Source organism: Artemia sp. Qi Xiang Cuo, chromosome 13, assembly GCF_049724085.1.
Source record: "Artemia sp. Qi Xiang Cuo chromosome 13, ASM4972408v1, whole genome shotgun sequence".
Lineage (NCBI taxonomy): Eukaryota > Metazoa > Arthropoda > Branchiopoda > Anostraca > Artemiidae > Artemia > Artemia sp. Qi Xiang Cuo.
Window position 1 is genome coordinate 18,972,697 of NC_142806.1, and position 27,218 is coordinate 18,999,914.

The window sequence follows — 27,218 nt, forward strand, 5'->3', positions numbered from 1 at the left end:
AAGGCATAGGGGTTTTGCGCCCAACTTATGTTAATTTCTGCTCGTTTTGAGTTTGATTCGGTTATTTATTGTAAATTCAGTTCGTTTTGGGTTTCATTTATTTATCGATGCTGATTTGTGGTAGTTTCATGCTTGATAGATTATTTTATTTTATTTTTGCTAATTTTTTTTTTAATCGAGCTCTTTACTTTTCTTTGAAAAACTTATTTTGTGGAAAAATTTTTTTAATTAATTTCTGTTTGTTTTATATTGACATAGTCTTTTCAGAGAAAAAGAAAATCACACTTTAATTCTTTTCGTTTTTCAAGACTTTATAGTTTGGCCTGCTATTTGTATGCTGGAGAAAGATTTTCAGCAATTTTTAACAACATAAACCCTTTTAAAAATCTGGACACAAATAGTAGTGTTTAATTTAGTTTCATACCTCCTCTAGTTGACCTGAAATAGAAAACTTGATACCATTCGAAAAAATCTTTTTACTTTCTTTGATAGCCTGGATACACTTAGGCTATTTTGATTTGGTTAAATTTTAAGAGCAGAAGTAGCCCCGAGAGTTTGTACATAATACCCTCAGTCGTTCTTGGGATACGGCTGAGATGACTTATTGGGAATTAGCATTATCACAGTGCATTTTGATTTAATCTTAAGGCAACATTTAGTTTTTAAACATAATGAGCAAATGAGAGTATGGGCGTAGGAGGGTGGAAATGGAAGGGGGATTAGTAGCCCTCCAATCACTTTCAACTATTAAAAAGGGCATCAGCCCTTTCTATTTTCAATTGAATGAGCCCTTTTTGAAGTTCCCACGACAACTCCTTCGATACGAAGTGCCCTGGTCTAAACAACAACAACAACAAAAAATATGACTATTCACTTTCGACTATTAAAAAGGGTACTAGCCCTTTGAATTTCAAATCGAATGAGCTCTTTTTCAAGTTTCTACGACAAAGATTTCAATAAAAACCTTATATGCACCCAGGGCATAACTTATAAACCTTGCCCTGAGGGTTGTGGGGGAGTATCCTCCTCAAAAACATATTTTCTATCTGGAAATCAACAACGCTGAACAAAATGGCTATCTCAAAATTTTTATTGGATGTGTTTGGGGGAACAATGGGCGTGGGGGGCTAGTTGCCCTCCAATCACTTTCGACTATTGAAAAGGACACTAGCCCTTTGAATTTCCAATCGAATGAGCTTTTTTGAAATTTCTACGACAACACCTTCTATAAAAACCTTATATACCCCCCGGGTAAAACTTAAAACCCTTGCCCTCAGGGCTTTGGGGGAGTGTCCTCCTCAAAAACATATTTTCTATCTGAAAATCAACTACGCTGAACAAAATGGTTATCTTAAAATTTTGATTGGATATGTTTGGGGGAATGATGGGCGTGGAGGGGGGGCTAGATACCCTACAATCACTTTCTGATATTAAAAATGGCACTAGTCCTTTGAATTTTCAATTGAATGAGCCTTTTTTGAAGTTTCTACGACAACGCCTTCTATAAAAACCTAATATGCCCCCAGGGCATAACTTCAAACCCTTGCCCTGAGGGTTGTGGGGGAGTGTCTACCTCAAAAATATATTTTCTATATCGAAATCAACTACGCTGAACAAAATGGCTATCTCAAAATTTTGATTGGATGTGTTTGGGGGAATGATGGGCGTGGGGGCGGGGCTAGTTTCCCTCCAATGACTTTCAACTATTAAAAAGGGCACTAGCCCTTTAAATTTCCATTTGAATGAGCCTGTTTTAGAGTTTCTATGACTACGCCTTCTATAAAAAAACTTATATGCCCCCAGGGCATATCTTAAAACCCTTGCCCTGAGGGTTGTCGGGGGACTGTCCTCCTCAAAACCGTATTTTCTATCTGGAAATCAACTACGCTGAACAAAATGGCTATCTCAAAAGTTTGATTGGATGTGTTTGGGGGAATGATGGGAGTGGGGGGGCTAGTTGCCCTCCAATGCCTTTTGACTATTAAAAAGGGCACTAACCCTTTGAATTTCCATTCGAATGAGCCTGTTTTGAAGTTTCTACGACAACACCTTCTATAAAAACCTTATATGTCCCCAGGGCATAACTTAAAACCCCTGCCCTTAGGGTTGTTGGGGGAGTGTCCTCCTCAAAACCATATTTTCTATCTGAAAATCAACTACGCTGAACAAAACGGACAAACTTCAAAATAGGCTCATTCAATTGGAAATTCAAAGGGCTAGTGCCCCTTTTTAATAGTTGAAAGTGATTGGAGGGCCACTAGCTCCCCCCCTCGCACCCATCATTCCCCCAAACACATTTAATCAAAATTTTGAGATAACCATTTTTGTTCAGCGTAGTTGATTTCCTGATAAAAATATATTTTTGAGGAGGACACTCCCTCACAACCCTCAGGTCAAGGGTTTTAAGCTATGCCACGGGGGCATATAAGGTTTTTATAGAAGGCGTTGTCGTAGAAACTTCAAAACTGGCTCATTCGATTGGAATTTAAACGGGCTAGTGCCATTTTTAATAGTCGAAAGTGATTGGAGAGCACCTAGCGCCCCCCCCCTACGCCCATCATTCAAAATTTTCATCCAATCAAAATTTTGCGATAACTATTTTGTTCAACGTAGGCTAGTTGATTTCCAGATAGAAAATATGTGTTTGAGGAGGACACTCCACCACAACCCTCAGGACAAAGGTTTTAAGTTATGCCCTCGGTGCATATAAGGTTTTTTAGAAGGCGTTGTCGTAGGCGTTATGCCCTCGGTGCATATAAGGTGTTTTAAAAGGCGTTGTCGTAGAAATTTCAAAACAGGCTCATTTGATTGGATATTCAAAGGGCTACTGCCCTTTTTAATATTCGAAAGTGATTGGAGGGCAAATATCCCCCTCCCATGCCCATCATTCCCCCGAATACATCGAATAAAAATTTTGAGATAGCCGTGGAATAGGGTAAAGCATCTATAAATAAGATATGCGAGGAATACCATGGCTAATCGCAACTCATTTTAATCAGAAAATATTACATTGTTGCGAAGAAGACAGAAACAATTGAATGATAATCTAATGTCCGTAGTTGATGAGTGGAATTAAAAACATTCTGAGAGGATCCAAAAATTGTGCATGTGCCATTAACTATTAGATTTTGCATTATATTTGCCTCTCAGTAATTTCAGAAAATAATTCGGCACTTAAAATTTCCGGTGACACACCGCCGCTTATCGTATCGGCGGTGGCGTCGGTGCCCTGAAGCCTTTTCGGTGGCGGAGCGCGAAAAGATTTTTGGAGTCATGCCGGCTGTTTTTGGCAAGGCTTCAGGGATTACTAAAAAGGTTATATGTGTATGACCGTTTTCCCCCTCTAAAATTACTCACTAAGACATGCGTGCTAAAGCATGACAAATATAAACCTGTGCCCTCTAAAATGACCTATAAAGAATCAAAGCGTCAGGATATTTTGTAAAATACACCCGTGCAGATATTAGCACAAATTTTCAATGCACTTTTTGGTCCCCAAAAAAAGGCCAGCATCCAGGCCATCGTCTTCAAAGATTGGCTCATTGGTTCACTGGTAATGCTGCTAGAGGACCTCAGTTTATGTGTATTTAAGGTCATTTTTAAACTACTTTTAAATACAGTACGATACCAGGTCATCTCTTTAGATCACCAAATATTATAGAACGGTAATAATACAGTAGCCTAATAAGAAAGTGCTTTAGTATTTAAAATAGTCTAAAGTTAATAATGTAATATATTTCAAATTTAGTTTGCCTATTTAAATTACAGAATTGTGAATTTTCAAAACAAGTATTCAGTTTGCACTTTAGTTTTTGCTTATTTAAAAACTTAAGAAATTCCATCTGCATTTGTCATTCAGTAGCCAAGCCTGGGCCATTATGCTTGATCTATACCGTGCCAATTATTTGTTGTTCTTCTCCATGGTTACAGCGGTAGCTGTAAAATAGTAAAGTGTGAGCCCGGGCCCATAATAACCAAAAAATTAAAAATGCGTTTTAGAAGAAACTGGCAAGTAATAAAATATTGCCATTTTTAGCTAATTCAGGAATGGTAGCCATTATTTTGATTAGTGTTAATAGTAAAATGTTATTTTTAAAACCAATTAAAGGGAATTTCAAAAGCAACCTGAAGTCCCTAAAATATGAACAAACAGTGCACAAAACAGTACAAGCAAACAGTACACTACTGAATATGCAATGGCCAAGATATATCTAAAAACAAATTTGCAGCCCCCTGGCTTGAACAACAAGGAAAATCCCTTTTTTGCATTCCTTGCACTTACATGTCCTCTTTTGCTGTTTTTTTCGTCCACTGCATGCGGGTGCACCAGAACATCTTAAAGAGAGTCAGAGTGTACTACGTTTAAGGGCTTATTTTTAAAGTAAATCGCCATATTTATTACCTTTTGTAATTACCAAAATATAATATTTAAAGAAACCCATTTTTGAAAAAAAAAACTACATCTTCATATACAAGATGATGAATGGGGTCGTAATCACGAGTTACAACCTTAACTGGCGCTATTGTAAAACTATATGATAAGGTCAGTTGCTATGGCTTCAGTACAATGAGAAAGGTTGACATATAGCTACCGAGAAAAATTTAAGAGATCTGCCAGGCTGCACAAAGTGTACTTAAAAGAGTGTCTCGGGTAACAGCTATTACAACGTAGTTTGTTCCTTACTAGTTCCTGCTAAGAAAAATCAGAAGGCTTTTCCCTCTGTGTGTTATATATCAACCATAAGACTAGTGTCTAAAAATTATGGAATAGCGGCAGCCTAATCATGAGCAAACTACGGCCGATAGTAACGACAAATTAAAAAACATGTTTTAAATATATCACAAAATTAATTTGGTGGAGAATTGGACATGAACCACTCAAGGTGAGTTCCAACCACCTTTGTATGGCCAAATATATTTTTTAGACCTTAATGGTGGTGTTGACGAACGCATTCCACATACTCTAAATTAGGATTATGTAAATCAATGTGCTGCTGCACTGGGACTACATCCTCCAAATGTCATGTACAATGCCAATATTTCAACAAAACATTACAAATAAACTTACTTCTTAAACTGAGGTATCTCAATTAATATTCATAGTAAATAATATAAATGACATGGATGATACTAGGTATAAATCCAAGAACGATAAATAGATCAGTTATAATCTTAGATCGGCATGGTAGCCTCGTTCCAGGGATACCCCAATAGATAGAAATAATAGAGTAAGAAAAAGTTTGTGAATGATGCAACAGTTTGCTAGGTGAGACCACTCTAGCTCGTGTAAAGAAAACAATGGTATGGTTGTGGTCTATAGTTCCAGATAATATTCTGATTCGTTTTCTGGTAATAGGGATTGGCGGGTCTTTTCCTTGCTCTGTTTTTTCTTAGTTTAAATGGGCTTTACGTTGCCTTTCTTAATAAAAAGTGTGGAAGATACATTTTTCTTAACTAAACGGTCAAACTCTAATTTCCATGATCGCTTCTATGTTTTAACGACTGTTTGAATTCTCTGTATCTTTCATTTTCAGTTCTTACCTCCCAGTAAGTTCCAATAAGATCCAAAATCCTCTTCTGGCAAGCCTCTAAAAGAGGCCAAATCACCTTAGAGGCCAAAATTATAATTAGGCACGAAAAAATCAGCTAAGTCACTCAGTCTTACTTCCAACTAAGTATAGTTGAGATTAGATAGCCCCTTCTGCTAAATATAATAGCAACAAGTATCTTAAGGGGCCCCTCTCCTTTGCTTCCCCTAAAAAAGTCAGGACATGATCTGATCCACAACAACCCTAACATTAGTTCTTTCATTACAAGAATTTAACCTAACGAAACTAATCAGGTTTCTTAAAGTTCAACAGCCCCTTAGAGGGAGGTCCTGATGACATGAAATCGGGAAATTTTCCCTCCCCACAAAGGTTCCAGAGAGTTCCTATCCCCAAAAGACATGATTATGACACTACTTCCAACTTTCCATGAAAGTTTTGTTAGATTCATTAAACTTTTCACTATATTTTCGTGAAAATATATTTTAAAATTTTTTTAATAGAAAAAAATAAAGTTAATGTATAAGAGTAATAGACGTACTGATTGCGAATCTGAGCATGTTATTGAAATATACATTTCCAAATAAAAATGAGCTAGGTATATGTTACACAATATGGTGATCATTTTAAACCTTTTTGAAAATAATGATCAGACTATGATTTATTGACATAGTTTATGACACTTCCCCGGTCGCTCTGCAGTAACGGCTAAGTTTTCGAATTGCTTCACCAGAAAAGATATTTTGTTTTCTTGTGAGCTACGATTTGCTTGTTTTTGTCTTAGGCCGGCTTCAAACAAAAAGATTGGGCAGAAACTTATCTCTTTTTGAGGGAGAAGTCTTCACCGTCATAACCACCACACAGCTCAGTTGCTTTCTCTTTTTGACTTTTGGGCATCCAATAAGCTATTTCACTGTTGTGAAACTCCCAAGGTACATGCCGAAACTCCTTATTTAGTATCGGTTCAAACTTCTTCCTCGGAAGTATTATTGCATTAAATATGCTTTGGCAAGACTGGCGTAATTCTGTTGTTTGGCTTTCTTTGCAAAGTATTTCAAATTGCTCTACCAGAATTCCATCAAACATACAAATTAGGTCAGCCACTTTTCTGTCGTTAAACGAGGGCTCGTTGCTTTTTTATAAATCCATATTCATGTGACTTCATTCATATAAACTTGCTTAAAAAAATTGACCCATCTATATTTTCTTTTCAGGCCACAAATATTTGAATGAGGTTACTCTCTTATTTTGTCAAAAAAAAAAAAAATAATAACAGAATAAAAAAAGAGAGACGTCACTACATCCAATGTAAAAAGTAATTTCCCGTGCTGCTCAAGATGGAGGGGGGACTGTAAATTTCCTAAATAGGGTTTCAGGCTATTGTGATTCCAGCAGTGTAGTTTTCATTTCGGTCATACTCCGGGTTTTGGAGGTTTCCAGCTTTTTTTCAAAAAATCCAATAAAACAGTTTTCGCAACGAACTTTTATCCTTAAAATTAACCGAAACGACAGTTACCATTCCTGAATCAGCTCCAAATGTCACTTACTTGACAATTCTTTTTTTAATATGGGGGTGACCTTTAGGGGGGGTAGCCATGGTAGTCAGTGAGTGTCCATAACTAATCTGACGTCTGCGTAGTTAAACAGGTAGAGGAAGCCTAAGAACAAGTGTATTCTCCAGTGTATTTTTGAAATTTACACAGTTGCTTTCGAAAAATAAAATCATTCAAGGTCAATTGTTGGGCACATTCTTCGATCCTCTTAGCTATGTAAGAAAATAATGTTTGACAAAGAACAATATTACTGGATTCATATTCACAAATCAGCGGATGGCTATTTCCATTTACAAAAGGCTATTACAAAGGCTATTTACAAAGGGCTTCCCTCTTTGTTTCTGGGATTGACTTCTATAGCCTCCAATTTCCTATTAGCTAATTCAAGATCTACAGACATTGTAGAAATGTCTGTTTCTTGTGGGTCAAATTCCCTTAAATTTCTTTTCAAAACAACATTGCACTGTTAATTAGTTTTCAAAATAACATTGTACTATTAAAGCTAATTTAGAAAAAAAATATCATTCCTGACAATTTGTTTTCAAAATAACAGTCGCTTCAATTTTTTTTATAAAAATAAAAATGTACTATTAATAATAATTTAGATAATAGTTACTATTCCTGAATCAGTCAGAAATAATAATTTGTTCTCACTTACCAGTTTTTTTTTCAAAATTTCAATTTTTGGTTACTATGGGCCGTCGTTTGTCCTTTACTAGGCTACAGTTACCGCTGCACCCATGTGAAAGTAGATGGTATTAGAAGTATCCCACTTTTGCCTCAAGTGAACATGCCAGGACATAGAGTGATCAAGTTCAAAACCAGTACGATCCTGCCAATATTCTGAAACAGAATCGATTAATATATAGCCGTGCGTAAAATAGAAGTTAAATGAACCGTTATTATGCGAATAGTAATTTGGTTGTGATTGTGAATGGTTTGGACGATTATTATGTCCATAATAATTTTGTTGTGATTGTGACTTGCTGTGATTGGTTGTGACATTTATTATGTGTATAACAATTTGGTTGTGACAATTTGGATGTGATGTGATAATCAATACAAAAAGAATAAATTAAGCAGACTGATGCATCTAAGAAACTTATAAATAAGAAATGTACACATTAATCTGCACAATTTAAAACGATAGATATTACACAGAAGAAAAAATCGGCATAGGTGAAACAACAACAGGAGAAAAGAATCCTTGCATTCGAGAACAATTGTCTTCAAAGAATTTTAAATATTCACTGGTCAGACCAAATCACAAATGAAAAGGTCCGCAAACTAGCCAACCAGCCTCTGGTGACTAATATAATTAGACCTTGGAGGTGGAGATACTTTGGCCATGTTTTCCGAATGCAGGACACTCAGATCCCAAAAGCTACTTTACATTGGCACCCAAATGGAAGTCGAAGATGGGGAAGACCTCGGAACACTTCGCGATGAACACACCAGTCTGATCTGCGCACTGTCCATGCTTCTCTTCAACATGATTCGGGAGACATATACGCAGCTAACCAATTCAGAAAAGATTGGTGAAGTCTTGTGGATGCCCTGGGTGCCTCTGGCGACACAGGTAGGTCTGAGGTCTAAGGCAAGGTAATTTCTTCAACTTAATTTGACGTACTTCACATATGTCGGTCCCAGATGAAAAGTTATTTCGTCGAACAGGTTCGCTGGGTTTAGGCAATACTTTGCGAGCAGACACCATCCTCCTCCAGGACACCCAGTTTTGAGCAGCCACGGGTGTGTCTTCAAGTTTTATTTCTGCCATGCGAGGAATTGATGTGCACTATCAGACCATCCTATTCGTGGACCCCCATGTGATCATTTCCATCCAGCGACGATGGGGTCGAAATCGTAGATGATACGACACGGTTTTTTTGGCATTCGGAGATGACTGTACAATCTCAGCTTACACTGGGCTACTTGCAGGGAAAATAGAATATGTTTCGTACGAGTGAGGGGTCTGGTGTTGCTGATAAAATCATACCAGAAACATTGCTCTGTTTTTTAAGTCCTATAGCTTGAGTCACATTCAGCTTCTTGAAAGTTGTGGTGGATGTTGGCCAAGTTTCTGTGGGGGTATAGTTGAACTCAGCCTACAGATACATTATTCATCTGCATCATGGTGAGGTGGCTGGCCACAGGGCTGCACCATATTTTGTTCAGTCTCCCTAAAACGAAAGATTACTTGGTGATTCGTACGTTGACCTTGCTCTTGACTATCCATAACTTGAAGGAATGGAGCCAAGGCACGTGAAGTGGTTTAAGTAACATACTTTGATTGCAGGAAGGGGTGGTTGAGGGGTTTGTGGATCAATTAACATTGTTTTCGTTTGCTCCAATTGACGTTGAGCCCCACTTCGCTAGCTTTTTCTCTCATGAGCGTCAATACTGCAACAAAATTAAAACTGCAGAAAATAGCAGCAATGCTGCCTATTGAAAATCTGCCCATGAAATTAAACCAAAAAAGAGGCCACATGCCTGTATTCCTGCTAAAAAGCTGTCAAGAAGAAAGTGATACAGGGGTTATGGGTCAACTTTAGTCCTCCAACAAAACCGATTGTAAATCTCCTGACATCTAGCTTATCTTCCCCCAACCTCTAGAAAGCATCAGATTTCAAACTCATTTGTGATCACATTGGAACACAGTTTGGCTCACAAATGGCACACGTTTGCACACATTGAGCTCGGAAAACTATAAGAAGGGAAACTCAGGCTGAGCATCAAATATAATCAATCATTGCCATCTAGCGGTAAAATCCTAAAGCACACAATGGCTTTTATTTCTACTTTTCACCAAAAGTAAAGTTACTTCTTTTGGGACTCTTTGGGTCATTTTTCTTTTTCTATTTTACGTTATTGTGCTATATTCTGATGTTGGGTTAGGTGATAGAGCTTTGGCCTTCCTTAGTCAATTATTTATCAAACAATTATACACAGCACCAACATAAACACCAAATAACAACAAAATAATAAATACATTATTTATAAACTTATGACTCTCATGGTTAACTATGTTTGCATTGTGTTTCGTATTCATCAAACTTTGCCTCTTCCCCAGGCTCAGCTACTCTGAACCTCTGAATTATCCAAGAATTTCATGACCATGGAAGGAATTGAAGCAGGTATTCAGCTAGCCTGACGAAACATAAACGGAATTTTCTATTATGAGATTTTGTAAAAATCTACCAAAAAAGACAACATACAGAATGAGGAGAAGATGCTGATGCAAGAAAATGCTGATTGATGTCCAATTTCACAGTAACTATGGTCTATGGATGCATATGCAGTGGCAATTCTATAAGAAATATGGCTTTTCAGAAGTTGTCAGGTTTGAGGGAGAGTTACTAGTATAATTATGTACTTATATACTATCCTTATATGTGAGTAATAATTGTGTATGTATTTTTTCTCGAAAACGGCTCCACATTTTTTTGGAAAAATTGGTTCTTGGGATATTCTCACATAACAAACGATCTACATGGGTCAGAAGACTGAGAAAAATCGTTAAGAGCCTTAACAATTTTTTTATTTGATCGTTATCGTAAAGAGCCTGAGAAAAATCGTCACTATTTACGTCATGTACCATGTTAGTACATCATATAAGCATTTCTTATGATATCATATAAGCATTTTCTTATATGATGGCATGCGAAGCATAAATAAGACTGTTGAGTTTTCAACGCAACAGTTATTTATATAATATAATTTCTGTTGGAAGGCCCAAAAAACAAATTTTGCAGTTGCAATCATAGGTAGCGCAATCACGCTGCCTAAGTAAAGAACGATGTTGTCACAATGTATTATTTATAATTATTTTTTTTTCTTTAGACCAGGGCACTTCGTATCGAAGGAATTGTCGTAGAAACTTCGAAAAGGACTCATTCGATTGGAAATTGGAGTGGCTTATGCCTTTTTTAATAGTCGAAAGTGATTGGAAGACAACTAACACCCCTTCCGAGCCCACCATTTCCCAAAACACATCCAATCAAAATTTTGAGACAGCCATTTTGTTCAGTGTAGTTGATTTCAAACAGAAATAATGTTTTTGAGGAGGACACTCCACCACAGCCCTCAGGGCAAGGGATGTAAGTTATGCCCGGGGGGCATATAAGGTTTTTATAGAAAGCGTTGTCGTAGAAACTTCAAAAAAGGCTGATTCGATTGGAAATTCAAAGGGATAGTGCCCTTTATAATAGTCAAAAATGATCGGAGGGCAACTAATCCCCCTCTCACGCCCACCTTTTCCCCAAACACATCCAGTCAAAATTTTGAGATATTTATTTTGTTCAACGTAGTTGAAAGTTCTGGAAAATAGGTCTTTGAGGCCTCCCCCCCCCCCAAACAGCCATCATGGCAAGGGTTATAAGTTATGCCCTGGGTGCATATAAGGTTCTTATAGAAAGCGTTGTCGTAGAAACTTCATAAAGGGCTCATTTGACTGGAAACTGAAATGGCTAGATCCCTTTTTAATAGTCGAAAGTGATTGGAAGGCAACTAACACCCCTTCCACACCCACCATTTATCCAAACAAATCCAATCAAAATTTAAAGTTAACCATTTTGTTCAAAGTAGTTGAAAGGTCCGGGAATTATATTTTGAGGATGACACTGGTTGTAAGTTATGCCCCTGGGCATATAAGGTTTTTATTGAAAGGTTTGTCGAAGAAACTTGAAAAAGGGCTCATTCGATCGGGAATTCAAAGGGCTAGTGCCCTTTTTAAGAGTCGAAAGTGATTTGAGGGCAATTAACCCACCCCCCCCCCCCCCCCCTCACGCCCAACTTTTCCCAAAACATATCCAATCAATAATTTTATATAGACATTTTGCTCAACGTAGTTAAAAGCTTTAGAAATTAGGTCTTTGAGGGTAATAACCCCCTCAGAGCCCTCGAGGTAGGGGTTGTAAGTTATGCCCTGGGGGTATATAAGGTTTTTATAGATAGTGATGTTGTAGAAACTTCAAAAAGAGCTCATTTGACTGAGAGTTAGAAGGGGTTGTGCCCATTTTAACAGCCGAAGGTGATTGTAGGATAACTAACACCCCTCTACAACCCACCATTTCATCAAACACATCCAATCAAAATTTTGAAATAACATTTTGTTCGACGTAGTTAAAAAGTCCTGAAATAATGTTTTAGAGGATAACACTCCCCCACATCTCTCAGGGCAAGGGTTGTAAGTTATACCCTGGGGGCATATAAGGTTTTTTTTATAGAAAAGGTTGTCGTAGAAACTTCAAAAAAGAATCATTCGATTGAAAATTGAAACGGCTAGTGCCCTTTTTAATAGTCGAAAGTGATTGGAGGGCTCTCACGCCCGCCATTTCCCCAAACACATCTGGTATAAATTTTGAGATAACCATTTTGTTTAACGTAGTTGAAAAATCTCGAAATTGTGTCTTTGAGGAGGACAACCCCCTCACATCACTCAGGGCAAAGGTTGTAAGCCATACCCTGGGGCATGTAAGGTTTTTATATAAAAGTGTCGTAGATACTTCAAAAAGGGCTAGAGCCCTTTTGAATAGTCGGAAGTGACTCGAAGGCAAATAACCCCCCTCTCACGCCCACCATTTCCCCAAACACATACAATCAAAATTTTGAGATAGTAATTTTCATGAACGTAGTTGAAACTTCTGGAAATTATGTCTTTGAGGAAGGACAATCCCCTCCAACCCTCAGGGCAAGGGTTGTAAATTATGCCCTGGGGGCATATAAGGTTTTCATTGAAAGCGTTGTCGTAGAAAATTCAAAAGGGATCATTTGATTGGAAATTGAAATGGCTAGTGCCCTTTTTAATAATCAAAAGTGATTGGAAACCAGCTAACACCCCTTCCACGTCCACCATTTATCCAAACACATCCAATCAAAATTTGAGATAGCTATTTTGTTCAAAGTAGTTGAAAGGTCCAGAAATTATATTTTTGAGGAGGATACACCCCCACAGCCCTCATGGTAAGTTATGCCTTGAGAGAATATAAGGTTTTTATTGAAAGCTTTGTCTTAGAAACTTGAAAAAGGGCTCATTCAATTGGAAATTCAAAGGGCTAGTGCCCTTTTTAATAATCGAAAGTGATTTGAGGACAACTAACCCCTCTCTCACGCCCACCTTTTCCCCAAACACATTCAATCAAAATTTTTAGATAGCCATTTTGCTCTACGTAGTTAAAAGTTATAGAAATTAGGTCTTTGAGGATGATAGCCGAGGTCATTTGAGGGTCATAGCCGTCGGGGCAAGGGTTGTAAGCTGTGTCCCGGTGACATATATGGGTTCTACAGATAGTGGTGTTGTAGAAACGTCAAAAAGGGCTCTTTCATTTGGAGACTAGAAGGGCTTGTGCCCTTTTTAATAGTCGAAAGTGATTTGAGGATAACTAACGCCCCTCTCACACCCCCCATTTCCACGAACACATCAAATCAAAATTTTGGGATAGAAATTTTGTTCGACATAGTTAAAGAATCCGGAAATTATGTTTTTGAGGCTGACACTCCACCTAAAACCCTCCGGGCAAGGATTGTAAGTTATGACCTGGGGGAAATATAAGGTTTTTTTATAGAAAGTGTTGTCGTCAAAACTTCAAATAGGAATCATTCGATTGAAAATTAAAACGGCTAGGGCCCTTTTTAATAGTTGAAAGTGATTGGAGGGCAAGTAATCCCCCTCTCACGCCCACCATTTCCCCAAACACATCCAATCAAAATTTTAGGATAACCATTTTGTTCCACGTAATTGAAATGTCTGGAAATTATGTCTTTGAGGATGAAAAGCCCCTCACAGCCCTCACAGCAAGGGTTGTAAGCTACGCCCTGGGGCATATAAGGTTTTTATAGAAAATATTGTCGTAAAAACTTCAAAAAGGGCTCATTCAATTGGAAATTGAAAGGGATAGTGTCCGTTTTAATAGTCGGAAGTGATTAGAGGGCAACTAAACTCCCTCTCACACCCACCATTTCCCCAAATACATCCAATCCAAATTTAGAGATAACAATTTTCTTCAACGTAGTTGAAAGTCCTGGAAATTAGGTCTTTGAGGATGAACCCCCCCCCAGCCCTCAGGGCAAGGGTTGTAAATTATGCCCCGGGGGCATATAAGGTTTTCATTGAAAGCGTTGTCGTAGAAACTTCAAAAGGGCTCATTCAGTTGGAAATTGAAAGGGCTAGTGCCTTTTTTAAAAGTTGAAAGTGATTGGAGAGTAACTAACACCCCTTTCACGGCCACCATTTCCCCAAACTGATCCAATAAAAATATTGAGATAGCAATTTTGTTTAACGTAGTTGAAAGTTCCAGAAAATGTTTCTTTGAGGATAACAACCCCACTCACAGCCCTCAGGGAAAGGGTTGTAACTTGTACCCTGGGGGCATATAAGGTGTTTATAGAAAGCGTTGTCGTAGGAACACAAAAAAGGCTCATTCGATTGGAAATAGAAAGGGCTAATGCCCTTTTTAATAGTCGAAAGTGTTTGGAGGGCAACTAGTCCCCCAACCATCCCCACCCTCCCAATTGTCCATTATGTTTAAAAACTAAATTTTTCCTTAAGATTAAATCAAAATACACTGTGTTAATGCTAATTACCAATAAGGCATTGCAGCAGTATCCCAAGAACGACTGAGGGTATTATGTTCAAACTTTGGGGGCTACTTCTGCTCCAAAAATTTAACCAAATCAAAATAGCGTAAGTGTATCCAGGCCATCAAAGAAAGTAAACAGATTTTTTTACATATGGTATCAAGTTTTTTATTTCAGGTCAACTAAAGGAGGTATGAAACTAAATTAAACACTACTATTTGTGTCCAGATTTTTAAAAGGGTGTATGTTCTTAAAAATTGCTGAAAATTTTCCTCCGTCATACAAATAATACGCCAAACTATGAAGTCTTAAAAAACGAAAAGATTTAAAGTATTATTTTCTTTTTCCCTCAAAAGACTATGTCAATATAAAACGAACAAAAATTAATTAAAAAAACTTTTTCCACAAAATAAGTTTTGGCGTCACCATAACCTCATACGCTGATACATCTATTAACAAAAGCTTCTCCGGTTTTTCAATACAAAGAACGGGGTTAAGACACCACAAATCCTCCGAAAAACGTTTTCGCAACGATCCAATTCTTCTCACATGACCCAATTTAGATCAGTTTCGGTTTTGTGGTACACGGGGTTATACGGATAGACACTATCCAAGGTAGTTTCTTTGGTTTAACATATAAAACATTTTTATTTAGTAGAAAGTTCGGTTTTTAGATAACCAACGTAGCCTACTTCTGTGTGAAGTAGTGAACTTTCTTAGTCATCTTCATTTTATAAACAAGGTTAAGCAAATACTCTATTTATTCTCCATTTGATTTTATCGACAGATAAATTAAAAAATGACATAATGTAGTGATTTATGTTAATGCTCACTGTGGTTTTTGTGATCTCAATGATGTTAATGAATGACACAACTTACTGATGACAAATTCAGAGAAACTTGTTTTAAGTAAATCATTTATTGATCATCATCAGTAGCAATGGAGATGATGTTAGTCAGGAATATTACTTTTACATAAGAAAAACTTTTAATTCAGAAAATAGCGTTTCATTTTTTGTAACAGTTTCGAAACATTTAGCGAATAGCAATTCCTGGAAATTTGTTTCTTCTTTTGCGAACTTTACATAAGCTAAGAGTAAATCTTAATTTTCTGGTAATGTTGACTGGGCAAGCTGTACATAAAATTCAATTATTTTAAGGGTTTAGCTGTGGTTAATCCAGTATTTGGGTATGGATAATACCTGTCATAAGTTTATATTTTTTAATTTGCATAAGGTCATAACAGCTTGGCCGTATACACCGTCATTACACAAGGTCATAACGCCTAGGGCGTACAGGCCGTCATTACATAAGTTCATAACGCCTAGGGTGTATAGGCCGTCATTAAATATTGTCATAACACCTAGGGCGTACAGGCCGTCATTACATAAGGTCATAACTCCTAGGGCGTATAGGCCGTCATTACATAAGGTCATAATTCCTAGGGCGTACAGGCCGTCATTACATAAGGTCATAACGCCTAGGGCGTATAGGCCGTCATTACATAAGGTCATAACGCCTAGGGCGTACAGGCTGTCATTACATAAGGTCATAACGCCTAGGGCGTACAGACCACCTTTGCAAAAAGTTATAACGCCTACGGCGTATAGGCCTTCTGGTAAGGGATAAGTTGGTATGGAGATTGCAGCTCAGATTAGTCCCAGTATCTAAATATAAAGATTTTATATTTGGATAAAATTATGTGTTTATAATATCGTAATTGTTAAAATAATCACTACAGGATGAAATGAAAAATATGAAGTCACAGATTGTTTGTTTACAAAATGATGGGATCCTTTTCCGAGCGTGACCAAACCTCCAACCCTAACAGGGTTGAGGGCCCCTCAACAACGGCCTCGAGAGACCGAGAAGATACAGGAGATGGCAATTCTGAGAATGAGGACAATGATTCTTTGCATTTCGATGATGAGCAGTCGATGGTAGACACCGATCCCGGAACAGATGACAAGATCTCTTGGCAGAGTCGCTGGACCTTGTATACGAAGCACTGGGTGACACCATTTGCCCCAGGCCTACCATTACCGTTCAACAGCCTCGCTCGGCGGCAGAGCTGGTTTTGGCAATTGAGCCATTCAAGAGAAAACAGATTATCACGTTACATTTCTCCCCAATGCTGAAAAACTTCATCAAGCAGCGCCCAGAAGAACTGCAGTCAACAACAAAGAATAAGTCATTCTCAGAACGTGATACTGTCTTTGATCCTCTCGACATACCGGGCCGAGAAAAAGCTTACAAATGTCATGACACACATAAGGCTTCACAGGTGCGCGCAATTCTTTGTTTCGGACTTGCACTCTTTGAGTAAAATTTCCCCTTTTTTCCTTAGTTTTTACCCCTTTTTAGATATTGGCAACTGGCAACCCTGGTGTTACGCAAAAATCATGGAACAAAACATTACAGAAGTGAATTTTTGTATCTTATTAGAAGTGAATTTTGTATAATTATTTGTATTTTAATCATTTGGGTGTGTTAAACCCAATATTTATGGTATGGTATAATACTCATTACATAAGGTCATAACACCTATGGGATACAGGCCGTCATTACATAAGGTCATAACGCCTTGGGCGTACAGACGGGAATTACATAAGGTCATAACACCATTGGTTGTACATACTACCCTTACGTAAGTTCATAACACCTTGGCTGTACAGACCGTCATTACATAGGGTCACAAGACCTTGGGTGTACATGCCGTCATTGCATAAGGTCAAAACACCTTGGGTGTACAGACTGTCATTAAATAAGGTCATTACGCCTTGGGCGTACAGACCGGCATTACATAAGGTAATAACACCTTGAGTTTACAGGCCACCATTACATAAGGTCATAACGCCTTGGGAGTACAGACCCTCATTACATAAGGTCATAATGCTTTGGGAATATAGACCACCATTATATAAGGTCATGACGCCTTGGACGTACGTACCGTCACTGCATAGTATTGTAACGACTACAGTGCTGGCCTATAGGTCTGTTATGGCATGGGGTAGGTTTTTCTGGTGATTAGAGTTGAATTTACTTCCAGCGTCTAATTACAAATATGCTATGCTAGCTGGATAACAGTATATACTTATAATATTGAAGAAAATATCGTTTCAAAACGTAGTACTTTCTTTGACCCTTTTGGCATCCCAGACCGAGCGAGAGCTTACAAATGTCAAGACGCATTTTCAGCTTCACAGGCACCAAGCATAAGCCCAAAGTTCATTTTTTTACCATCAGCTGCATAAGTAGAGGACATAAAGTTCATATCAGTTGACAGAAAGTCATTCTTGGCCTTAGATTCTTCCACACGAGTAACTCTGAGCATGCTATCATGCAGTGACCTCACGTTAGGTACTGTCATAAAGATGTTAAAGGCAGAGAACGTCTCTCCTGACACTATCCCAAAAACTGATAAAGTTCTTGGATTCTGTTAATAGATGTCAGCATCTTTCAAATATTCTTTCTAGAGCGTACTCAAAATTGATGTTTATGAGAAGATATACTGTCTCGAACTCAATTCCTGACTTGTCTCAGGAGATTAGGAATAAACCGAGATTATTATCTCTGGAAAATATTTCATGTTTTCCGGCAACTTTAGGGACCTAACTCACAGAATGAGGTTAGGGTTCACTTTCAAAAACAAAATCTATCAGTTCAAAGTGCCATCGTGAGCTATGGCCATCTTCAAACCATCCAATTGCATCCTTACATGAACAAATAGATTCTGCACAATTACCAAAAGTCATCAGTGCAGAACTATGTAAAGACCTTTATGATTCTCCAGCTCCGACTTGGGCTCATGCTAAGCGAGAAATCAGATGATCTTCCTGCACAGACTTCGGCTCATGCTGAGCAAAGAATAAGAATTGCAACCTGTGAGACAGATTATATTCGTCGAGTTTCTGGTTGATCAAGAGGTAAAGAGAGTGTACCTAACCCCGGAAAAGATTCAGAGCTTGATACATGGAATAATAGCGACGAAGACCACACTGCCTTTCCATCACAAACAACAAAAGTACGAAGAACAAAAGGGAAATCTTTTTGTAAGACAGTGGAGATAATTTGAATGAATATTTCGGCCCTATGTCCAAGGGCCGTCCTCAGCAAGACATAAATATATAAAAGAAAAAAGACTCACAACAACATGCGACCAATAAAACCAAAAAAGTGGAAATTCTTTCAAAACAATCCTAGCATCATTACTTCAGCGAAGTTCAACCAGGACTGATAAAAAGTAAGGTAAAACAAGATACCATGATACCATGCTATCAAATACCATGCGATTGTGGCAAATATTATATAGGTAGAACACACCAGAATTTAGAAAAGCGCATACAACAGCATAAAGATGATATTGTCAAAGCTTTAAATTCTAATATTTCCACTGTTTCATCTGATTCTGCATTAGGCAGCCATATTTTTGAAAATCCTAACCACAATATACTTTTTGATGAATCTGCCCTTATTAGCAATGACCTAGGCATAAAGCAGGTAGTACGAGAATCAATTGAAATCAGACTTAAGATTAATAATAATATTTCCTTAAATAGGGACTTGGGGGAATATACACTAAATTCTCTATACACAAATTTAATTAAAAACGATCTTACAAAATATTTTAAAAAACCGATAGACATTAACACAGAACCGGTTACAAAAAGACCTTTGAGGTTAGCTGCCAAAAAGGCTGGATTAGCAATAAGAACATGTTTTTAATTTATTTTCTTTCATTTCATTAAATCGTCTTGTTTTACCTTACTTTTTATCAGTCCTGGTTGAACTTCGCTGAAGTAATGATGCTAGGATTGTTTTGAAAGAATTTCCACTTTTTTGTTTTTATTGGTCGCATGTTGTTGTGAGTCTTTTTTCTTTTATATATTTTTGTCTTGCTGAGGACGGCCCTTGGACATAGGGCCGAAATATTCATTCAAATTATCTCCACTGTCTTACAAAAAGATTTCCCTTTTGTTCTTCGTACTTTTGTTGTTTGTGATACATGCAATCAAGGCAGCTCTGGAAAAATCGCATACCTCAATAAGAAGCTGATTGGACTCATCAATGCGGGTTCAAGAGCAATTCCTTTTAACAGTCTACATCTCAGGAAAGGTTAGTTACTAATGCTCAGATTGTGGGACAAGTCTTGGAGCATCATAAATTTAAACATCCTAATTACGACAAAGATTAAAGAGGCATTTTCACCGTGGATAAACAAAGAATAACCGAGTTAAGGCCTTCCTCTGAAGCCCCCTATTGTTTCCCAAATAATATGCACTGGCAGCTCAACCTCAGGGCTAGTTCGCTATCTAGAGGACCCACATAAAGACACTTCGGAGACTTGGTCTCCAGAAGAGAAATCTCTTCATATATTTTGCCTCGAGATGAGAGGCTTAGCCAACACAATCAAAGCCTTTGCGGAGGAGCTAAGAAATGAGGCAGTTATGGTAGCGACGGACAACTCGACTGTAGCCAATTAAATAAACAAAGAGGGTGGAACCCGTTCTTTCTCCCTAGAGGAGGAATCCATAAAGCTCTTCGAGATTACGATGGCCCTGAACGTTCACTTGAGGGCAAGAGACATCACCGGGTCACTCAATCTAGTAGCCGACACACTGTCACGAGAAGGAAAAGGTCTCCCCATGGAATGGAGTTTCAACGAGAGTGTCTTCAGAGCCCTGTTAAAATAAACGGATTGCTAGAAGTCGATCTATTTGCGACTCAATTGAACCGGAAGATCGACGTATATTTCTCACCAGTTCCAGATTCTCTTGCAATCGGCACAGATGTCCTTGTCTGAGATTGGTCGAACAAACACAGCTATGCTTTCCTTCCATTGACCCTGATCCCAAAGGTTTTGGAGAAGGTTCGAAAGTCTGTGAACTACCGAATAACGCTAATTGCTCCGCGATGGCCTCGCCAAGCTTGGTACACAAATCTTCTCAACCTGCTAGTAGACTTGCCTTTACCCCTAGAGATCAGTCAGATGTCCTCCAGCAGGGTCGACTTCGCCACCCAGCACTAAGGAATCTAAATTTACACGACTGGAAGATATCGAGCGTGGTCTCGAAAAGAGAGGTTTTTCTAAGGAATCAGCCCATGCAATTTCCCGGCCCAGCGACGATCTACCATTGGATTGTACAATCGAAAATGGCAAGTGTTCGTGGGTTGGTGTAGTGAAAAGAAGATTAATCCTCTCGAAACCAGTTGCAGAATTCATGATATATCTAAAGACGGGTCGAAACCTCGCACCATCAACGATAGAAGGTTATAAAGCAGCAATACGTGGAACGCTAGCTCTAGCTACAGGAACAGATATCAGAAAGATACTTGTTTGACGAAAATGATACAAAATTTTTGGCACGAGTTACCGCGGACACAATATGATATTCCTGCCTGGGATCTTGGTCTTGTTCTAAGGTATTTTAGAACTTTCGATTTCTTGACTTGTGGAATATTGATATGAAAGATCTTACTCTTAAGACGGTATTCATTACTGCCATCGCATCTGGTCGTCAAAGGAGTGAAATTCATGCCTTGTCCTTCAGTACAGCACAATTTTCGGATAATTCAGAAACTCTCATGTTTCTCCCTTCGTTTAGACCCAAAACCGTGAAACATCATGAGATACCTTCTCCTTTCCTTTTTCCCGCGCTAGATGTAGTTCCAGATTTGTGTCCAGTGAGAATACTATCGGTCTACGCACAGCGAACGGCTAACGTGGCGGTCATTAAAGGGAGAAAAAAGTTCTTCATTCCTTGTTCTAAAACAGCACCACGAAAGGTGGCAGCTGGAAGCATTTCTTCTTGGATAAAGCAGGCCATAACTTTGGCATATGAGGCAGCAAAAGAAGAGTGTAGAAAAGGAAAAACTCACGACACAAGATCCATGGCGGTGTCTAGGGCGCTATCAAAATCAGTACCACTTGTTGATATAATGAGGGCTGCTGGCTGGTCTTCAGAGTCTACTCCCAGACAACACTACCTTCATGAAATAGCAGATCGAACCGATGCTCTACATTTTGTTGCGGTTCAGACAGTTTTATAGTTATACATTTGAATATTTGAGTTTGAAACTAATTTTATATTAGTTGATTTATGAACCCACCACCAAATCGGTTGGATTCTAAGCTTTTGTTAATAGATGTACCAACGTATGAGGTAATGGCGACGCCAAAACCGAACTTTCGAATGAAAGTTCAGTTTGGCTAGCCGATACTAACCCCATACGTTGGTACATAGAGTCCCTCCCTCCTCCCCACTCATAGAGAGTTAAGGAATTATAAAGGATTTAGTTCAAAACAGAAATTGATCTGAATTCAGCCATGTAAAAAGAATTGGATCGTTGTGAAAATGTTTTTCGGAGGATTTGTGGTGTCTTAACCCCGTTCTTTGTATTGCAAAACCGGACAAGCTTTTGCTAATAGATGTACCAACGTGTGAGGTACCAAGTATCGGCTAGCCAAACTGAACTTTCATTCGAAAGTTCGTTTTTTCAAAGAAAAGTAAAGAACTCCATTAAAGCGAAAATGAGCAAAAATAAAATCAAATAATCTACCAAGCGTGAAACTACCACAAATCAGCATCGATAAATAAATGAAACCTAAAACGAACAGAAATTACAATAAATTGCCGAGTCAAACTCAAAACAAGCAGAAGTTAACATGAGTAGGGCTCAAAACCCCTATGCCTTCCCAAGGCCAGAACATAATTTGCACTTTACTGAAAAAAAATCAAAGAATGTGCACTGTCAGTTTAATATACATATACTGATATTTAGTGATTTTATGGCTTTCAGTTTGATTTTCATATATGATTTTATACTGATTTTATACTGAGTCAAAAATGAAAATGAAGAGCAGAGACTCAATGAAACAACCTGGACAGCGAGAATCAAACCGTTGCAAACTGGAAAATGATACCGATAATGCTTGGGTTTGGGATTTTGACATGGATAAGGTCATCAATGCCTACCATACCTTTGTTTAAAAAAAACAAAGGTTCGGCGATATGTATTTCATAATGACGAAAGATAAGCCGAGGTGTAACGAAGCAAAAAAATTGAAAATGATAGCTATGATGATTGTGTTTAGGATTTTTTCATTGATAAGGACATCAATACCTACCATACCTTTGAAAATCAAAAATATGGACTGGATAATTTATTATTTATTTATTTATTTATTTTATTTTTAACCCACTGTACAATAAATGTAAAATAGTGGAGTAATACAAACACAAAAAAAAAAGAAAAGAACAATGACAATCTAACAACAAATATAATCACTAATAAAAAAAACGGATAAGACTGTGATGTGGGCCCAACCGAAAACTAGCATCCTGACTGATCTTCGCTTGCACCGTTTCAAGAGAGGAAAGAATTGCTGTTGCACCATAACGACCAACAAGGCGCCTATTGCGCACAGCAAGCGGCAAATACAATAGGAACTTACAGTATCTAAAATAATTAACCTTCTCAGATCATGCTTAGTAAAAAGTGGATACAGCCCAGAAGCGGATAAAATTGCATAGTCACAGAAACTACAGTAGAGTTTAGCAAGACCATGGCTATTAAAACCTCCATGATTTGCAACTATTTTCGCATAACCAGCTTTAAGCTTATCTTTCGAATCACAAACAAACTTACGCCGGATGCTTCCTACGGACTCACATATAGAAATACCAAGCCATTTGATAACAGGGACACTAGGTATCATAAAGGTGTTGCAAGCAAGGGGAGTAGCAGGGGGATTAACAGCGTTAAAAAGTAAATATTCACATTTCAAAGTATTTAATGATAGGCCTATTTCACTAAGCATAGATCCAACCATGCTAACATTCCGTTCAAGCCTCCTTTTGGAACGACTAATCAGGAGGAGGTCATCAGCATATGCTAAATAAGACACTTCCAAAAAACCAAAAAAACAACTTGAGGGAATCTTATTAATCACACTTGAAATACAAGCATTAAAAATATGAGGCGAAAGAACTCCTCCTTGCCTAACCCTGCATTTAACAGGAATATTTCCAAAAGCACGTCCATTTGATTTCAATCTAACATATGAATTTGAATACCAAAAACGTAGCAGAGAAATAATCGATGGGTTTATACCAAGCTGATGTAAAGAATAAAAAGCCTGAGGGTGCACAACACTGTCGAAAGCTTTAGATATGTCTAAAGCACATATATATAATGATTGACTTTTCGCATGTGCATCCTTAAACAGTAGAGCCAGCACCCAATGTGCATGTTGACAAGAAATCCCCTTTATAAATCTAAACTGATTATCATCATAATTAGCAAAATCAATAATATAGGGAAAAAGCACATATTCAAAAGTTTGCTAATATTGCAGGTGACAGTAATAGGCCTATAAGAATCAGATTTATTTACGTCTTTTCCTCTCTTTACAATTGAGGTAACAGTACCACATAGGAAACTATCAGGCACTAAAGAACAGCAAAGACACATTTGAAAAACTAGCTGCAAATGTTTTACTAGTTCCCGAGAATCTTTCCGTAAATGAAAAACACTTATACCATCAATATCAATAGACTGAGACTTCAGCCGCCTGATCGAATCAGTAATTATATCAGCTGACACAGGAGGGACGTGCTTTTGTTGCATTTTTTCAGGAAGGTACTTAGCAAGGAGTTGGGAATATTGGCTATGTACAACAAAATTAACACGGGAAAAAATATTAGAATAATGTTGGATCCAAGCTGATTGCAGAATATTATCACTCTTATAATCAGTAAACTTAGAAGAATTCATCACAAACTTCAACTCTTTTGAACTATTTGGAAAATTAACTCCAGTTTCACAGACGGACCTCAGTTGTCTTTTATAAGCTGTTTTTGTTTTACGTTTAATATCAAAAACAGTACCACGAGAGGGACGCCCACAAGCAATCCAAATACGTAACCATAGCTTGGCGTGATTTTTCACTTTTTTCAAAAGAGAGTCATAATTCCAAACAAACTTTCGCGTGTTGGACCGAATACGTTCAATTGGGACAGCTACTTGTTCGGTTTTTTTTCAAACATAAAATGATTTGATGATAATACGTATTCAATTGCAAACGAGCACTGGGTTAGGTAACTCCACAACAGAGGAGGTTATAAGGCACATTAATGGTACTCAGCAGCCTTGCAAGTGTGGCCACATATAGAGGCCAATCACAACGATTCCAATTTCGCCGTTGAAACCACTTTTTTTCTACGGATTGGGGAGAATTTATTACTAGTTTAGATGTGACTGACACACACAGAGTTATGGGTATGTGGTCATAATCTCTTTCATCTTCATCAACGTGGAGAGTTGAAGTTGTAACACCAGCAGAACATACACAGTGTTCAAGGTTAGGCCAGAAGCTACTGGTAGCTTTACAAGTAAATTGAAAATCTTTTGTCAGAATCCAGAGACCAAGGAGGAGGCACTCAAGAAATGAATCGGATCGGGGGGAGGACATTGTCATGTCACATTTTATGTCACCCATTAGTAGCCAATCATAACCAAGTTTCTCAATACCCGATGCCAAATTTTTCAATTTTTTGCACGCTTTAACAAAATGGGTGAATGACGCAAGATTATTCTTATTATGCGGCAAATAAACATTGACTAGTAGAAGATCACCAATCCTGACGGCTAAATAAATATCATCAGATCCGTAACACTGTGGGGAAAGGGAAGAGAGTTTTCGATTCAGCACGCAAGCCAACCCACCGGAGGGACGACCACGAGTTCTTCGGGCATTTGTAGAAAAAACAATGTGGTCGGGGCTACGTCGAAGAAAATTTACGCTCACAGCCGGCAATAAATGTTCTTGAAGAAGGACTACATCAACTGTATCAAGAAGATTATCAATACAAATGTCCTTATCTTTGGTCCCATTAATATTAAAAGAACAAATAGAGATAGGCAAAGATATCATTTGGTATTACCTTTGGTGGCAATAGCACGCAACTTGGGACATCGCAAACTATATGACACATGGTCTCCACCACAGTTAGCGCATTTAGGGGACAACTGACAGGGAGAGTCCTTTGATGATTCGTGGGGATCGGAGCATCGGGAGCATTTCACGACTGGGCTTCTGCAATTGGCAACTACGTGGTCAGGAGAACGGCATCTATGGCAACAACGCGGGATCTGAAAATACTCAAAAACGTGCAAAAGTTCATAATAAACTTTCAATCCAGTTTTAATGGCATTGATCTTAGTTGCAACATCTACAAACGAAATTCTGAGTGCATGGGAAGTTCCAAGCCTTGTTACGTCAGAGACTCCAGGGTATTTAGTAAGGCGAGAGATATCGTAATCAGTGCCTATACCCTTTAATAGACCAAAATATTTCTTTTCGATAAGTTTGGCTTTAGAGTTCGCTAAAACTGAGGGCACAGCCTTGCAAAAATCATTCACGGCCACATTATCGATTCTTACAACAAGTTTATCGTTAGACGACCGTATGTTGCTAATTGCCTCATGACCAGAGATCTTGTCAATTACCTCTCTACGTTTTGCTGGGTTATTCAAAACCTTAGGCACATTCGAGATAACAACTGTGGCTAGATTATCATTCGCGGGGACAGTAGGTAATGCCGGGAAATTCATATCATAATTTGAGTTTTCGTTTCACCACCTGAACAATTTAAACAAACAAAGATTCGGTAGTATATCTTTCATAATGACATAATATAAGCCAAGGCAAAAGAAGAAAATTTTTTGTCCCACCACCTGAACAATTAAAGGAAACAAAGGTGGTCATTAATGCCCTCTATACCTTGTAAAATCAAAAACTTGGACTAGATAAATCGTTGGGAAAAAAAAAGAAGTTTTCGTCCCACCACCTGAACAATTCAAAGAAGCAAAGGTTTGGTGATATGTCTCTTATAATGACAAAAGACCAGCCGAGGCAAAAGTTAAAGGTCCAATAAAAAATATATGATTTTACAAAGGCACCACTTTTAATTTAAGGTCCATTTGGACGTCGTGACATCAACAACAGGCTCAAATTGTCTGCATTTAGAGGACAAGGGACATCGAAAATCTATATATACATATATATATAGAAGCCTGCCGCATTCCCTATACCTTTGTTAAAAAAAACAAAGGTTCGCCGATATATATTTTATAATGACGAAAGATAAGCCGAGGTGTAACGAACCAAACAAATTGAAAATGACAACGATGATGATTGGGTTTGGACGTCATGACATCAAGAAAAGGCTCAAATTGTCTCCGTTTATAAGACGAGCAATAGTAAGAATCTTTATATAGAGGCCTGCCGCGTGCCAAGTGCCGGGGCCCAACGGCTACTGGACAGCGAGAATCAAAACGTTACAAAATTGAAAATGCTAACGATGATGATTGGGTTTGGGATTTTGACATGGATAAGGTCATCAATACCTACCATACCTTTGAAAATCAAAATATGGACTGGATAAATCGTTGGAAGAAAAATAAGTTTTTATCCCACCACCTGAACAATTAAAACAAACAAAGGTTCGGTTTCATAATGACAAAATACAAGCCAAGGCAA

The 27,218-nt window shown here is 38.0% G+C and overlaps 1 protein-coding gene across 1 annotated transcript in view; it reads right to left on the reverse strand.

Annotated features, from left to right (window-relative positions):
- The window catches only part of LOC148945037 (tachykinin-like peptides receptor 99D), a 509,170-nt gene extending 490,325 nt beyond the window's left edge, over positions 1–18,845 (reverse strand). The window contains exon 1 of the mRNA XM_089099526.1: positions 18,822–18,845. Coding sequence (XP_088955652.1) covers positions 18,822–18,829 — 8 coding nt within the window. The 5' untranslated portion in view covers positions 18,830–18,845. The remainder of the gene's footprint in view (positions 1–18,821) is intronic.
- Positions 18,846–27,218: the final 8,373 nt, after the last annotated feature.